A 16735-nucleotide genomic window follows, 5' to 3' on the forward strand; every position below is an offset into this window, starting at 1 on the left:
TATCATTTTAATTCCTAATTGACGTTTTATTTCTTCAGAACATTAAAATATATCACAAATAACCATATCCTCATACAATAATCCGATCCCTATACGTTGATAAATTCTTATAGCATTTGACGTGTTATCTAGTTCGCCTTTTAAGAGATTTTGAAAAAAAATGCCAATATTGAATCCCTTCTCCAAATACTGGTCACAACTAAAAGAAGACTCGAGTTCTACCCGGACCACTATTACAGTTACACCAGGTTAAAAATGTCCCGCCGTATGCAGCCACTCGGAGAAACGGGCACAAATTAAGACATTTTGTAATGTCGGATAAAGAAGTAACGCCGATGGAAAATTTAGAGGAGTCAAGGTTGCGTATGTGCGACAAATTTGCTCATGTCACTGGGTCGGACAGCGCTGTGGCTCAGTGTTACCTTGCTGAAAACGAATGGGATATGGAGGTTGGTAACGTTACAGGTGTACTAGTGTAACCTGTTACCCCGTTAAAGGCATACAGGCCTGAGTGATCGTTATATCCACCCATGTGTCTCCCCCTCTTTCTTTAGACAGCTCTGAATTCTTTCTTCGAAGCGCATATGGAGTCCGTTTTTGACTTGGAGGACACAGAGGAGAGAAAAAACAGACCGTTAAGTAAGAGAAAGGACGCAGGTCCCCCAGAGAAGGCTCATTCCCCTGAGCCAAAAAGGAGGATGATCTCTGAAACTGATTGGTAATATATAGCTAATTCTGCATCACTGCACTACAATATATATATATATATATATATATATATATATATATATATATATATATATATATATATATATATATAATTGCTGCCCTAGTCGTGAACATTGGGAATCATAATTTACAGCTCATTAAATTGTCTTTTACTTTTGCACTCCAATGTCCTACATAGTCAGCCAACCAGGATCATTATCATGTGTTTTTTTTCTAAGCTTTTAAGTTTCAGTTGAAGAAGAATGATGATTTGATATATTTATCATTTATATTTCTCTGGATGGAATTGAATTGGCTCATTTTGCACTGTCTAGTATTGACCTGACTGAGGATGAGCCTGCGTGCACCAGCAGTACTGGGTCCAAAGCCACTGGTACTGATGAAGGTGACCACAAGCTTTCTCTTGTCTCCTGGAATGTGGACGGCTTGGACACATTAAGCATTGTGGAACGTGCAAGGGGCCTTTGTTCTTATCTGGCTTTGTGAGTTCAATTTGATGCTCGATTTAAAATCTGAACCGTTATGGACAAAATGCTGTATTGTGAGTGTATTGCTACATTGCTATATACAGCAATGCATATATATATATATATATATATATATATATATATATATATATATATATATATATATATATATATATATATAATGAAATATATATTCATGTTCCAACATTAACACGAGATCCCCTGATGTGGTTAAAGACTGGCCTTCATTATTTTGAGAGAATGTTTGAAAATTGTGTTTCTTGGACCATTGTGATTCATCAAAACATTCTCAGAGCAGATATTTAAAATGTCTCAAATGTGTGGTCAGGATGCCCACAGTACAGATGGGGACTGCAGCTTTCTGCATATCAGTATTGCTAAATGTCAAACAAATGACAACACTGCAAATATTTGTATAACATTACTGCATTAATGATTAAGAAATTGTATTTTACATTAATTATAATTAACTGTGCTTTGGCCTCTTGCAGATACACTCCAGATGTGGTATTCCTACAAGAACTTGTCCCATCATATATTCAATATCTTAAAAAGCGTGCTGTCAGTTACCTGTTTGTTGAAGGTAAAAAAAGGAAAAGTTCTTCATATGTATGTTCATCTTGTATGCTTTGGAGTGTTGTTTTGATGAAAGCATTTTTTTGTGTTATCCTTAAAGGAAATGAGGATGGATACTTCACTGGCCTGATGCTGAAAAAATCAAGAGTAAAACTACACAAAAGTGAAATTGTTTCATACCCAACAACACAGATGATGAGAAATCTTTTATGTGCCCAGGTGGGGTTTTTTCTAAACGCTGTTTGTTATGTAGCACCATTATAAGTTTGTTTGGAATTTCCCTAATGCATGTGTAAATAGGCCCACAAGAACTGTATCAGTGATTGACTAATCCACATCTAACCACGATTCTGTACTACATAGGTAACTTTCTTTGGTCAGGAGCTGTATTTGATGACATCTCATTTGGAGAGCTGTAAGGACCAAGCTGCAGAGAGAATGAAACAATTGAAGGTGGTTCTTCAGAAGATGAAAGAGGCACCAGATAACATGACCGTCATTTTTGGAGGAGACACCAATCTTAGAGACCCTGAAGTAATTTTGTACTCTCTCAAACAAATTCGTACATTTCCTGATACCGATAAGGCTCTTTTTCTTTTTTTCTTAACTAAACCATTTAAAAAAGATTCATAATAGCATTCAGAATTCACATTGATACAGAATTGTAGATATATAAGCTCTGAAAGACACCAGAGCCATGCAGTACACCCATGCAGAAATGTTGAGCAAGAATTTTAGTTCTAGAAGTTTTAGTGAGCTAAGAAGTCCAGAGGTTTTTGTAAAACTGGTGCACATTTAAAACTAAAGTGGAGTTCAGTAAATATGGCCCTTGAAGTGACTGAAGTGTTGTCTTTAATGTCATAATTTACTATAGTTTGTGTCAAAACTTAGATCACCATAGATGTATAGTCACTTATCTTTTATTACACTATGTTCTGTCTCTGAACAGGTGGCAAAGGTGGGAGGTCTACCTTCTGGTGTGACTGATGTGTGGGAGGAGCTTGGCAAGCCAGAGCATTGCAGATTTACATGGGACACCAAAATTAACAGCAATAAGGGAGTATCTTATGTCAGTAGGTGTCGCTTTGACCGTCTCTACCTGAGACCTGCTACAACAGGCCCTAAGATGACTCCTGAACACATGGCATTGATTGGAATGGAGAAACTGGACTGTGGCCGTTACACAAGCGATCACTGGGGAATCTACTGCACTTTTACAACTTGATTTTTCAAAGGAGAAAGGAGAGTCATAGTTGGCGGTCTTTGAAAGATTTTAAGAGCATTTTCACAAGAAAACTGAAGAGTATAAGAAGAGTATAATTTCACTTTGTTTATTAACGGTTTGGTCACAGTTTGGCTGTTTGTTTCCACTGGTTTGTTGCAAATTTGACTACCAAAATGTATAAAGAGGCATGCGGGGACGAAACCCGTCGGGTGCTTTAGACCAAGCAGATTAATGTAGGCATGCTAAAGGGTCTATTTTTACTTTACTGCTCTTCACAGTTTTGATGGTTTTTAAAAAATCTTTTCATGTCAGTGTTTTTTTTTTATTTTTTGGTTTTTTTTGTTTTTAATTCACTTCCATATTACATATAGCATATAATATTTATTATGACATGATAAAAGCTTAATAAACTAAATGAATGACTTCAATTTACTGAAACCTTACTTAAATTCAGAAGTTCCTTATTTCTAATAATTCTAAGGCACCTTGCATTCTAAGTCCAAAAAAAAATAATTTAAAGAATAATATTTAATATCTAATTTCTAAACAATCATATACGTCAGTGTCACACACACACACAGTGATCACACTTAAGGCAGACAAACACTGAAACGGCCATATGTGGACGAACGTAGACATTCCCGAAGGGACAGTTGTACAGTGACAGTTGGCATGACAATATTGTCTTTTACAAATCTAATTAGGCAGCAGGCTACAATATGCTAAAGAGCCTTCAAATTAACATTTTTTAAAATGCTTTGAGTATTTTGTCTCAGTCCTTCCAGATATTATTTCTTGTGAGAAATCATGGATCCAACATTACTAAAGTTAATGTGGACCAATCAATAGGGTCAGTTCTCTGCAAAAAACATTCAGTTGTGAAATCATTATGTACCCCTGTGTAGTAGCATGTTTGCACCTTGTTTGACCTTTGCAACAGCGTGAGTTTACCCATGCATGGATTCTGGCATGCAAGAATGATTATTTTGCATAGTTGCTACAAATTGACCAACTGAACAGTCTCTGCACATGCTAGATGGGGTTGAGATCTGTGGAGATTGTACGGTTCACTAAACCAATGAAAACCTGCTGTCATGATCCTGGATGCATTCAGTGAGTTCCAAGTGATTCCAGAGATTAACAGTAGCCCTGCTGTACTTTAGTGCCTTAAGGGATTGGGAATTGTAGTCAACAGCCATAGTTTGATTTAATTTCATTCAGTTTCATTGAATATTGTTCTTTTAACAAAGTCTTCAGTAGCTTCACACAACTCCTGGTATAATCCAAAGGTGATGGTGACAAGTAAAACTGCCTCAGTGACATTAAGAAGCAGGAGGGGCCAGCTTCAAAAGGAATCCATCTTTGGACAAAGGGTAGCACCAATCAAATTAATGTCCCTTATGTAAACAGAAGAAGCCACAAGCCAAATGTTGATAGTCTGGTATCTAGGTGGTCAGTCTGCCAATTTGCCGGTAAATATTACTCATGATGATGAAGCCTGTCAGATATGAAGTACGTGTCATATCAGGCAGGAGGAACTACAGCAGTCATGCAGGTTTGGTCCAGGATGAATTACCTAATGTTCATCTGTTGGGGAAAGACTTGGATCATGAAGCTGCACAGTGTCACGTGACTGGGGATCATGTGCAAACATCATGTATTCCAGAGGGCAGAAGGAACCACCAGTTGAATCACACCGCAGTGGTGCACCAGCAGTATGTCATCGCAGTAGGAACACGTATACAACTCAGCAGACGTAACTAATGCACTGAATTTGCTGCAGTTCCCACACGATACATATAGACATAGTCAATGCAAAATTTAATACACAGCCAGCATAAATTGATATAAGTAATCAATGCAAAACTAATAAACAGCATAAATCGAATAAGAAGTATAATAAATAAAGCTGTAACTTTGTTAGAGACCTGCATTCTGAACTAGCCCAGGCACTCAGGGAAAGTCCGTGGGGCAGCCATCATATGGCAATAGTCTAATCCACAAGGAAGCAGGTACTAGTTCCTTCGTCATGCATTGTTATTTTGGATACGTCTCTTAAACAAAATGCAGTTTTAGCGATGCTACTTGGATGGAATTCCAATGAAAGACCAGCATTAAGGATTACAACACCAGTCCTTAATGGTCACTTTTGGGTTTTACAGATTAATCATCAAGGTTTGGGGTCAAATTTAACTACAAAAAAATAATTTTGAGCAATAGTAGCAGTAGTAACCCCATCACTTACAACTGGATATTGGATGTTCCTACAGGTCTTGGAATAATGCTGAAATGTCAAAATGACATACTTGTGAAAATGGCCTGTACTTGGTCCATGAAGTCCAACAAACTGATAAGCATGTAAGAAGGGGCAGATAAGAAGTGTGCTATAACAGGCATTGCTCATACTAAGTTTGTACGTTTTTTAGTATCTTAATAATTGTGTACAGAAACTACAGCAGGTATTCATCCAGAGGTTCAGAAAGTCAGACCTAACCATATTTCCCATTTTATTCAGCAATTGATGAGACACATGGACTTTAAAATCAGATAGCAGGCTCTTATCTGAATGCACTTTGGAGGGAGCAGTTCAAATGGTCTGAAATTTATTAGCAGACCTGCTGGAATGAGACTTCTGAGATGTGGACAGTGTATTTTTTGTTATCCCTCTTGGTCCATAGCTGATTTTGAAGTAGCTAACAATCAGTGAAGATTGTGGCAGTAACTATCTTGGGTAAGACAGACTTGTGACTGTGTGACCTAGAGGCTGATCAGATATTAAGGAGGTGGCATATGCAACATTATACGATCATACCTACATTATACCTTAACGACGGCAAAGCGTCATTAGATCTGTATCTAGCAAACATCTCTGCTTTATGTTCTATGTGATAACTCTAGATATTAGATCCAAAGTATCGCCTTGGGCATTATTTTACTGCTCTTTTATTAGACACCACCTTGTCCAAAAGTCCACCTTTGTGGTTTATGGCCCTTTCACTTCTGATTATATTCTTATATCAAACTAGTTCATCAAAATTTCAGTGTAGCTCTTTTTTCGATGTCATTAGTCCTTTGTAGTTTGAAAAGGATATTAACGTACCACTATGACACCATGGAAGTACTTTTAGTGCTGTGTAGTTACAGATCAGTGCCACAATGTAGAAACTTGTATTTCTGTGTGTAAATGTAATGTTTTACAAACTATCTACATATAGAGTGGAAAGATTACAAGTATCACTTACACTTGTGCTCATACATTTACATACCCTGGCAAAATTTGTGATTTTCATATTTTTTCAGAGAATAATAATGATAATACAACTTTTATTCATGTTTAGTGGTGGGGTCAAGCATTTATTATCAAACAATTGTTTTTGACCTTTTTTAAAATCATGACAACAGAGACTACCCAAATGACCCTGATCAAAAGTTTACATACCCTAGTCCTTAATACAAGGCATATTGCCTTTACCATCAATGACAGCTTTTGAGCTCTTATCTGGTAGTTCTGGACGAGGCACCCATTCTTCTTGGCAAAATTCCTCCAGTTCCTGTAGATTTCTAGGCTGTCTTGCATGAGCTGCACATTTGAGATAACCCCAAAGTGACTCAATGATATTGAGATATTAAGATATTGACATGGCCATTCCAGAACCTTCACTTTTTTTTCTGCTGTAGCCAATGACATGTCAACTTGGCCTTTTGTTTTGGATCGTTGTCATGTTGGAATATCCGTGAACATTGCAATGCGCAGCTGATGAGTGCAAATTTTCTTCCATTTTCTGATAAAATACCATATTCATCCTGCCATCAATTTGAACCAAGATCCTTGTGTCTGTGTAGCTCACACATCCCCATAACATCAGCAATCCACCTCTGTGTTTTACAGTATGATGTATTTGTCATCTTTGTTGACTCCTCTCCAAATGTTGCCTTTATGGTTTTGGCAGATCAATTTTGGTCTCATCACTCCAAATAACTTCCTGAAATTTCTAAGCTTGTGGTGTTGGTGTAGTAAGGGCCGCCTTCTTCTTTGACCATGCAGCCCATTGTCTTCGAAAACTATTTTGAATAATTTTCCTAGCTGAAATTTAGTTTGAACACTACTGACTGGCATCTATTTCCTTTTCCTGTTTTGTAAAGTTCAACTATCTTCTCACGCAGATCCTTTGATCATTCTTTTGCGTTCCCCATGTCTCATGCAGGGGTCTGTCAGGGGATGAGTAACTTACTGATTCTTTATACACAGAGTGATTGACAAGCAAACAGACCACAGGTGAGGATGGTTACCTTTAGTATGTATTAACTTGTGTATGTTATCATGCCAACATGTTCAAGGTATGTAAACTAATGATCAGGGTCATTTGGGTGGTTTATATTGTGATTATGATTTTTAAAAGGGCAAAAGCAATTGTTTGATAATAAATGGCTTGACCCAACCACTAAACATGAATAAAAGAAAAGTTGTTGTATTATCATTATTATTCTCTAAAAAAAACCTTTAAAAAATCACAAATTCTGCCAAGGTTTGTAAACTTGTGATCACGGTATGTGAACTTTGTCTTTGAAAAAAATGGAGTTAAGAGAGAAAATGTTTAAATCCTCAGTATGTAATCATAGTACCCCACTTTCAGCCAGTGATAACGATTATCCAGTTTCTACTAAATAATGTCCTTTATTCAATGGATGTACTGAACGCTAAAAGTAAACGTGATAATGTCAATACTCGATAATCTTGCATTGAAACAATCACTTTATCTTACATTTTTATTTCATAAATAACACAGAACAAGCATGGTACAGCGATATTCATGTACACACTGTAAGAACCTGTATTAAAAATACAGTATAATTGTAATGCACTTGTTTCATGGGGGCAGAGGTTTCAACAGTACCTGATATGACGTTATCTGAAATTACATCTGTACCTTATTTTGAATGTGCTGTAGCCATATGCGTAATCTCAGATAAAAGCTTGTCAAGAACCATGTAGCGTTACCCCCACATCACATTTCATAGAGCGCCTTGTTGCATAATCCGCCTGCAAATTGGGCATATGGATTAAACAAAAGACACCATATATCTCTCTCTATAAATTTTTTGCATTTGACACCATATCATGTCCTTTAAACTCAACAGAACTCCATGACCATAGTGTTGGAGCATGCCACAGGCTAGTGTCCTGTAACTCAACAGAACTCCATGACCATAGTGTTGGAGCATGCCACAGGCTAGTGTCCTGTAACTCAACAGAACTCCATGACCATAGTGTTGGAGCATGCCACAGGCTAGTGTCCTGTAACTCAACAGAACTCCATGACCATAGTGTTGGAGCATGCCACAGGCTAGTGTCCTGTAACTCAACAGAACTCCATGACCATAGTGTTGGAGCATGCCACAGGCTAGTGTCCTGTAACTCAACAGAACTCCATGACCATAGTGTTGGAGCATGCCACAGGCTAGTGTCCTGTAATGTTAGAGGCAGCAAGAGGTTCAAGGCAGGTTGACATCGTAACACAAGACCAGGAATGTTGGATTTCTCCATTTAACTCAAGGATGTTTCTGCAAGTTCCGCTTTCAGTTATTGCTAAACTCAGAAAACAGGGCCCCATTCATTTTCCAAGGTATAAATTAGTTTGGGGAGATAAAAAAACAAAAAATATCATCCAACTGATTTGTACAGAAAGACCAGCCAGGAATGTGTTCTTTTGTGTGCCATTTCATACGACATGCAGGTTAAAAAACAAAAGTAACAAATAATTAGAAAAGTTCTTAGGTCTACCTACCGGTGTTATTAATATGAGTTTCAAAATTAAGTTGCAATAGTAATTTGAGCCCTTATCAGCATTTTACTCAGACCCTCAAGTCTAAGCAGCAGCACAACAACAACATAAAAGGTGTAAATACAGGCACATGCACGGAGTCATGGAGTTCAAAATCATCAATGTGACACTTAACACGTCGATTGTCAGTATACAAGAAGAGAGGATGCACTTTGATGTCTGTGACAATTTTGGAAGTATCAAATACTGCCATCCTGTCAGTTCCAGGAGTACATTTCGGTCAGTGTTCAAACCAGTTACTTTTTTTGCAAACTAAAAACCTATATTTATTTTATTTTGTGGGGAGACGGCTGCAACTTATAGCAAAAATCCCTGCAAATGAACAATAGTTCTATTATCAGCCAACTGCTTTTGCTATGTGAAATGCAGTTTACACATACTGTCCTTTGCATATATATTAAAGGGACTGAGTGAGAGTTTTGTGTTTTTTTTAGGTTATATATTAATAGCTCACTGCTGGACATCTGATTGATCACATGACTTGTAATGAACTGTAATTGAGCTGTGGCTCTTGACACCATTGGAGGGGGCGGCACTTTCCTCTTTGTGATTAAAGGTACTATCATGTGATGGGGGAGGAAGCCTACACTGGGAATTGATAAAAATCAGTTCACAAAAAGAACAAAATCTCCCCCCACACCACAAAACACCAAACCAACCAGAAAGGCAAGGACGTGCACCCAAACCTACATTCATTAAAACCCTAGTATCCATTTATTCTGATGCTATGACCTTTGCTACCCCTCCCCCAAAATCAATGTTTGTGTCAACGTTATGCTTAGAGTACTTATAAATCAACACTATCCAATCATTCCAGTAGTTATTATTATTTGTTGCACTGATTTTGCCAAAGTATGAACATGTTCAGGTAACATTTTACATTAGACCACTACAGTTACAGTGTAACTACACCATTACATGCAACATACTATACCAAGTTACAATCACTGTTGTTACCAGAGGTGGGGACTCGAGTCACATGACTTGGACTCGAGTCAGACTCGAGTCATTAATATTAAGACTTTAGACTTGACTTGAAAAAATATTCAGAGACTTAGACTTGACTTGGACTTTTACACCAATAACTTGGGACTTGAATTGGACTTGAACCTGTTTACTTGCAAAGACTTGATTTTTTTTACCCCAAATCTAATTTTAAAAACGCATATTAATATTTATAAAGTGCGCCCTATTAATTTCATTTCCGTCCTTCTGACGCAGACCAGTCCTCTGCTTTTCCACACTCTGTACGTGTGTGTGTGCATGAGCTGCAGCACAACCAATCAAATGGGGGGTTGGCGAACGTAAATTTTTACCGGGCGGGGTGTAAAATGGACACAAATTAAGTATTATATCGCGATCGATCGATCGCCAGTGGTTGGTACCAGCGTGAGAAATCGGATGTGTGGCGTGAGAGCGTGTGAAGACGGTCAAATGCGTGTGTCTCACGCTCAATGCGTGAGAGTTGGCAACCCTGGGTTCTGTATCTGAACTCGGGGAAGAGAGCCTCTCTCTGTCACCATCATAATATCCAGTTCTATCTCAGCATGGATTGTGTATTTGAAGACATCTACGTCGAGAAAAAAATATATTGACAAAAGTGGAGCGAGTTTTCAGCTATGTGGACATCATTCATCGTGCACAAATGACATACAGACTTTTGGCCAGCAAATGCAATGCAGAATAGTTTACTGAAATGTCTAAAGTTGCAGATTCCTGTTAATTCTTCAGTTCTTATATTTGTTTGTCTTGTGTCACTCATGTTCTCCAAGAAACCAGATAAGAGAAGAGAGGGAAAATGCTGTTATGGTTCTTTGTATTGTACTGTGAAAATATCAGCACTTTTTATTTGAACATGGAGTTCTACTTATGACTTTTTCACAGAATATTTATTTCTGGAAAATTGTAGTTTAAAGTATGAATATTTTTGCAGCTAAGTTTAACAAATTGAACTGTGCAATAAAGAGGTGTAATTTTAATTTTTTTTTTATACTTCGTGTTTTCAGTTGCACATGTTTTATCAAGATTTGAGGAGAATACAGATTTAAAAAAGAACGCATGTCTATTATTTACATTTAAAATATACCTGCAACATTGGTAAAAAAAAAAAAAAAAAGACTCGAAAGGACTTGAAATTGAAGGTTTCAGACTTGGGACTTGACTTGACTATTGCCTGTCTTGACTCGAGACTTGACTTGACTTGAGTGTCTTTGCTTGAGACTTGACTCGGGACTTGAGGTATAAAGACTTGGACTTACTTGAGACTTGCAAAACACTGACTTGGTCCCACCTCTGGTTGTTACACATTGTTACCCTGTATATTATACTGTAAATAATAGTACAGGTACATGCAACGGCAGTAGTGCTGTGTAAAGTGTTACCAAATGACTTTTCCAGTTTTATATATAATAATTTAGACTACCTGAAATATTAACAGAGATAGCCTAATAAGTATTGCACAAGATAAATAATGCAATGCAAATTTGTTCCATTGTAAAAATCTAAATAAGTGAGCTGAGAGAAAAAAAAAAAAAAATTTCATAGCAACCCTATAAAGCTCTCCGTTAAATAATAAAAGAAAAAAAGGCCAGGGGCTTGGACAATCCTCTGCATAGCAGAGTATGAGAGACTGAACGCAGATAAAATCCCACTGTTCAGTTAATCGTGCTGTATTCGAGGCCCTTGGCAGTATATTAATAAATATCCTGCTGAGAAACTTTCCTTCCTTCCCATCTGTCCCTAACAGAACGGTAGAACTGCATAAGTGATCCTAGTTTGTCAAAAGCAACAAACGCTTTTCTAGCCAGGTGGTACAATTCCTCCCATCTTAATAATAATAACAATAATATCACTTTGTTTATGGTTTTGAGCAATACCAAAAAGAAGGCTAAAAACAGACAACATTTAGCATTTACAGCTAGGGTAATTAACCTAATATTAGACCACTAGAGATCTCTATGTTGCTCACTGAGCACCATCTGATATACAGTAGTGGCTGAGCCCTCTACATCGGTATCTTCTAAAACACTGTAGTGTTCTTGTACACACAAACTTTGAACCTGCTCCAGTTTTATTTAAAAATTCTAGTTTAAATTTATACCATATAAAAAATAACTAATTCCAAACCAAATGTATCAAAGAAACTATTAGGCTCTGCTTTAACTTGCGTCTTTCAGTAGAAAACACTGGCCCTGTGTCCAAGTCTTCGGGGCGACCTATTCAAGCGGTGCTGGTCATGTCTGGAGAGGGTCTTCAGCGGTGTGAACTTCCACAAACCAGCATTTAACCCTCTGCGTGTCCGACTGAGCAAAGCAACAGCTTCTCCTGCTGGCCCACACGCGAGGACATGGGCTTCCTGATGCTGCCTGGCGAGCCCCGGTGATCCATCTTCTCCTCAGTATTCCCGTCAGGGAATCTCGTATCCGGCGGCAAAAGGCGCTGGCGACGGGCGGGATGTTGACACGAGGCATCAGACCACGTTAATCCCCCCACCTGCTGAGGCTCTTTTGCTGCAGTAGACGGAGGCCCCGTGGCTCGCCATGCTGCCGTTCATACGCGAGCTTTTCATCTCCATCTGACAGGCAGCGATGGCTGCGTTCAGTTCCACTTGTGCGCGATGCACGACGTAAAACATCAGACCGATACTGATAAAGATCTGTGGAGAGAAAGAGAGTAAAGGCTTTTCACAAAACAGACTTGATGGATTTTTTGTGATTTCAGCATTGTTCTGACGGCCTTGTATTTAGCGGCAGCTTCTTCTACTTCTACAGTCAACAGAACATCGGAATCTGTTGGTGTACATTTCTAGAGAGACATCGGTCACAGATATGGAACAAATCCTTAAAAAGTTCAAAGGTTGAAGTTTTGATAATAGCCACTGAAATATAATGAACACAGAGGGGGGTTTGGGACACTGAGTCACAACAGCGCTGGCAGGGTAATTGAAGGTTGCTTACTTGTAGACTGAACACGAAGTAACCACTGACGCTCTGCTCAGCTATAACGTCCTCCATTGTGCGTAGTGTAGTCCCTAAATAGGAGTTTAAGAGCTGGGTGGGCAACAGACCCACAGAGGAAGCCACCAAGTAGTTTGGCAAAGACACATCTGTTATCTAAACAGAGGGAGAGCAGAACATATTGAGAAAACCTGCAGCAGATATGTCCTCCACATCAAATTGTAATTATGCAATTCTCCATCATAAAAAGCAGCATGTGGGATTTTATGTAACACTAACTAGTCATGTTTGCAGATGAACAAAAACTGGCGACAATGAATCTGTGTTCACACTGACTTGGCGTCCCTAGGACAACTCGACAAACACTAAAGACACAGCGAAGTAAAAAAAAAAAAGTTAAAAACCCAAGAAATTAAAAGTCAGCTTTATATATCTACCATTTGTTTTTGGTTCAAAAATAAACCATTTTGACTCATAATATTTAATGACCCAGACAGTCTCAGACATTGATACGTCCTATCATTTTACCACAGATGGTGTAGGCCTACACGTTTGTATCCCAAAGTCATGGCTCACCGTCAGCCTCTAGTTTTGCTAGATAGTTAAATTAACCATCAGTGTCATGTGCACCCATAGTTAGAGTGGTTGGAGTGTATTCTTAACACCTTTAGACATGTGTAAACTTACACCTCCTTTCATGCAAGAAACATAAACCTGACTTACGGTAAGGATTTACAATCCCTGTCTAATGAATAATAGACTGGGATCTAATGTGAAGTTTGAAATCAGAGAACAAGGGTTTGTCATGCAATAAGACGGTGGTTCACTGATGACTCACTAGAGCGATGAAGTCATTTGGCAGACTAACGGTTTCTTTTTTTCCTTGGGCTTTCTTGTCAATTTTTTTTGGAAAAGACAGAAACTGTGTAATACATTAAATAATAATATAATAATAAACAAATTATTTGTTAGTATTTTGGCATTGTGTGATGCTTTATAGGCAAATCACTTTAAAACTCTATAAAGTGACGAGATATCACTACTGTTCCTGTATGGCCCCTCTCCCTTAAAGCAATGTGCCCTCCAAACTGTGGCTCCAGCCCACACAACCTCTGTAGCATGTGTTCTCATTATGCTAATGAGTTACAAATGGGTCACATCCCGTAGCCCAGCGTCACAGGCCAGCTCGTCTCCTTTCCTGACCTTTCTTCTTTCTGACAAAAAAAGAAGTCTGGGATCTTTTGAGGAGGACCATTTTGGTGTCTCCTCCACCTTTCGATCGTCTATTTTCTGTTTCAATCCAACAAGCGGAATGACAGTTTACATCCACTCAGCCATTTTTTTGCCTAGCATGCAGTCCGCATCGTGTTGGGTTACTCACATAACGCAGCATATTCAACTTCAGCGGAAAATGCAGGACACTGTGTAATGTAGACTACATAAAGTGCTTACTGAAGGCAAGTTCAGCATCATTCCTGTATGACTGGTTAAGTACACATTATATGATGGGCCGGTCACACCTCTGGTTATGTAAAATGAAAAAGCATAAAGTGTTCACGCCTCAGTGTGAATTCTTAAACGCACATTTTCAATTACCAATCTACAGCTAGAAGTCTGTCACCTTTCAATGGCGAATGTTAATGCATGTGAATTGGAAGTTTTAAAAGATAATTGGAAAGCCACCCAAGATATAAATCTACCAAACTTACCGCAGATGCAATCTGGACAAGAACCAAACTGCCGTCACACATTATTTAAATATTTTGTATTCATTTTAAGTTCCTTTAAGGAACTTTCTACATATGACGCACACCGTAGTTAAGGGAGTGATGTGTGAGTTCACACCTCATTATTTCTCTGACCTTGGTCATCTCAAATGGTAGCATTTCTCTCTCATGTATCAGTTAATTAAATATTGATAAATGTACCATACGCAACACTTCAAGGAGCACAAATACTATGAAAGACAGACGGTGCTCTTCAATGTATAAAGAACATGTCCCACTTAGTAAAATAAGAGGGAATAATGAGATTTATAAAATTATTTTACTCCTAAGAAGCTTCAAGGCACCAAGTCTTCTCTTCAAGTTCTTCTCTTCAAGAATAAACACATGTGTCCGAACCTGTGTGGACTGAGAGTGTTCAAAAACGTCCAGAAACACCATCATGAGGGAGTTCATACCTGATATTCAACACACTTACCGAGAACACCGCGTTTTGGAGCCCAAAAGGTATCGGGGTGAGTCTGGCCAGGGCCACCACTTTGAGCCCACTCCCACCCTCCACGACCCGGATGACGGCGCCCAGCTGCTCGCTGGTTCCGACCCTGTTCAAAACCCAGTCGGCCAGCAGCCGTTTGCAGACCAGGTGCGCCACGAAGGTCCCGATCAGAACCCCCACCATCACCAGGCCCATCCCCAACACGAACCCGTACAGGTACCCCGCGGCCACGTTCAGGACGATGTATCCCCATCCGCAGGGGAACGACACGGTGATCAGGCCCACCACGAAGAGCAGGGCTCCCACCAACCCGTCCAAACTCTCGACCCACACCAGCAGGTCCTTCAGGTACTGGCGAACCAGGGCCACGGAGGAGAAGCACAGCGCCGTTAACACGCACGCCAGCAGGGCGCTTCTAAAGCAACAGGTCGGAACGCAGCACGGATTCCTCAGGTCCGTCAGCCCGGTTCCCCCCACACCCCCCAGGTCCGGTTCGGACCTCCCGACGCTCCCTCGCTCCTCACATATCAACACGTCCATCTTCTCACAGTCCACCGGGTCCGGGGTTCGCCGCAGCCACCGACCCAGCTGGACGTGTCCCTTCCCCGCTGCGTGTTTGAGGGACTTGACCAGAACCTGCTGGGTGGCCGCGGCCAGACTCCACATGGTCCCCGGTTCGGGTTGTCCGGTCCGGTCCGGTCAGTGTAACAGCCCAACTTCCACCACTCCACACACTAGGCTGTAGTCCAAAGTCCCCGCACTAACGAGTCCCGCGGTCATTTCAACGATGTCCAGTCATGTATTATGTGAATGTTCTGGATATTAAGCGAGGTTCTGTTGGGTCCAACACGTCCATACGCCGCTAGTCCGCCATGTCGAACCACCGAACCAGCCCACAACACACTAACGATGTTGACGCGAACGTAGCACTGTTTATTTCCCACAATGCCACGCGCTCCCCCCTCCCCCCCCCCATGATCACGTCTTCTTATGTGTTATCGCGAGAACACGCGAGTTCACGTGGACCCAATAAACACGTGTTCATTTAGGTTGTCCAGCTGATACACGCACGATCTCTAATGCCGCGGGTCAAATATGATACGAACGAGAAGAATGATTGATGCAATGTATAGAAACATTATTTTCTATTGATGCATTCGCCTAGGTCGTCTGAATATAAAATTAGCCTATTTTAAATGACTGTGCAGTCGATCGTTCAAATGTTCTGAAAAAAAATTCTGAGGCTGTAAAAAAATCCTTAAATTCTTTACTGGAATGTCTTAAAGTAAATCGATCCTTTTCATTAATCACGTACGTACGCACAAAATGTTTCTAAATGTTCCTGGCCTAAGGTAGGCTTACTTTGTCAGCAATTCAAAATATATATAGCTATAAAAAGGTAAGATATTTTAATATTTTGTATTTTTTGATTTTATACGAAGACTGTTAGGCAGAGAACTACAAGTATATATAACCCAGGAAGTTTGAGCAAAATCCTGGTGAGGACTTTTCTGAACCTGGAATGTCTAGGTGGAAAACGTATTTGAAAATGTCTGAAGTATTTGAAATGACAAACCTATTACACACCTCCTGTAGCATATTAGTTGTAGGCCCCATCTACCGTAGCATACGCTCCAGAAATGAGATCAGGGTTACTCTGCTCTACCACAAGGTGGCACTGCGGTTTAAATTCCCCCC

The 16735-nt window shown here is 39.6% G+C and overlaps 2 protein-coding genes across 3 annotated transcripts; one reads left to right on the top strand and one right to left on the bottom strand.

Annotated features, from left to right (window-relative positions):
* The first annotated feature begins 50 nt into the window (after nt 1-50).
* On the top strand, nt 51-3362 carry tdp2b (tyrosyl-DNA phosphodiesterase 2b). 2 transcript variants are annotated; one of them, XM_077007775.1, is made up of 7 exons: nt 51-449; nt 555-718; nt 1044-1211; nt 1709-1800; nt 1894-2012; nt 2157-2327; nt 2743-3360. In XM_077007775.1, exons 1-7 carry the CDS (start codon nt 312-314, stop codon nt 3016-3018), a joined length of 1128 nt encoding a protein of 375 aa, XP_076863890.1. In that variant the 5' UTR covers nt 51-311; the 3' UTR covers nt 3019-3360. The 2 variants fall into 2 exon arrangements, with proteins under 2 accessions (XP_076863890.1, XP_076863891.1); XM_077007776.1 differs by having other exon boundaries at nt 273-449; nt 559-718; nt 2743-3362.
* A 4334-nt stretch (nt 3363-7696) lies between these two features.
* Nucleotides 7697-15971, bottom strand: tmem64 (transmembrane protein 64). The gene is made up of 3 exons (XM_077008512.1): nt 15020-15971; nt 12818-12973; nt 7697-12516 (listed from the first exon to the last, which is right to left on the bottom strand). The coding sequence occupies exons 1-3, from the start codon at nt 15701-15703 to the stop codon at nt 12331-12333; spliced, it is 1026 nt and encodes a 341-aa protein (XP_076864627.1). The 5' UTR covers nt 15704-15971; the 3' UTR covers nt 7697-12330.
* Between the last annotated feature and the right edge of the window lie 764 nt (nt 15972-16735).

The sequence above is a fragment of the Brachyhypopomus gauderio genome, chromosome 6, assembly GCF_052324685.1.
Source record: "Brachyhypopomus gauderio isolate BG-103 chromosome 6, BGAUD_0.2, whole genome shotgun sequence".
NCBI classification, from domain to species: Eukaryota; Metazoa; Chordata; class Actinopteri; order Gymnotiformes; family Hypopomidae; genus Brachyhypopomus; species Brachyhypopomus gauderio.

Bases quoted from the DNA above. Each gene is read 5' to 3' on its own strand.
- tmem64 (XM_077008512.1), bottom strand. From the start codon at position 15,703: ATGTGGAGTCTGGCCGCGGCCACCCAGCAGGTTCTGGTCAAGTCCCTC. The intron at 12,974-15,019 runs GTAAGTGTGTTG...CCCTCTGTTTAG, and splicing joins TCCAAAACGCGGTGTTCTCG to ATAACAGATGTGTCTTTGCC. The intron at 12,517-12,817 runs GTAAGCAACCTT...TTCTCTCCACAG, and splicing joins ACTTCGTGTTCAGTCTACAA to ATCTTTATCAGTATCGGTCT.
- tdp2b (XM_077007775.1), top strand. From the start codon at position 312: ATGTCGGATAAAGAAGTAACGCCGATGGAAAATTTAGAGGAGTCAAGG. The intron at 450-554 runs GTTGGTAACGTT...CTCTTTCTTTAG, and splicing joins AAAACGAATGGGATATGGAG to ACAGCTCTGAATTCTTTCTT. The intron at 1,212-1,708 runs GTGAGTTCAATT...GGCCTCTTGCAG, and splicing joins CTTTGTTCTTATCTGGCTTT to ATACACTCCAGATGTGGTAT.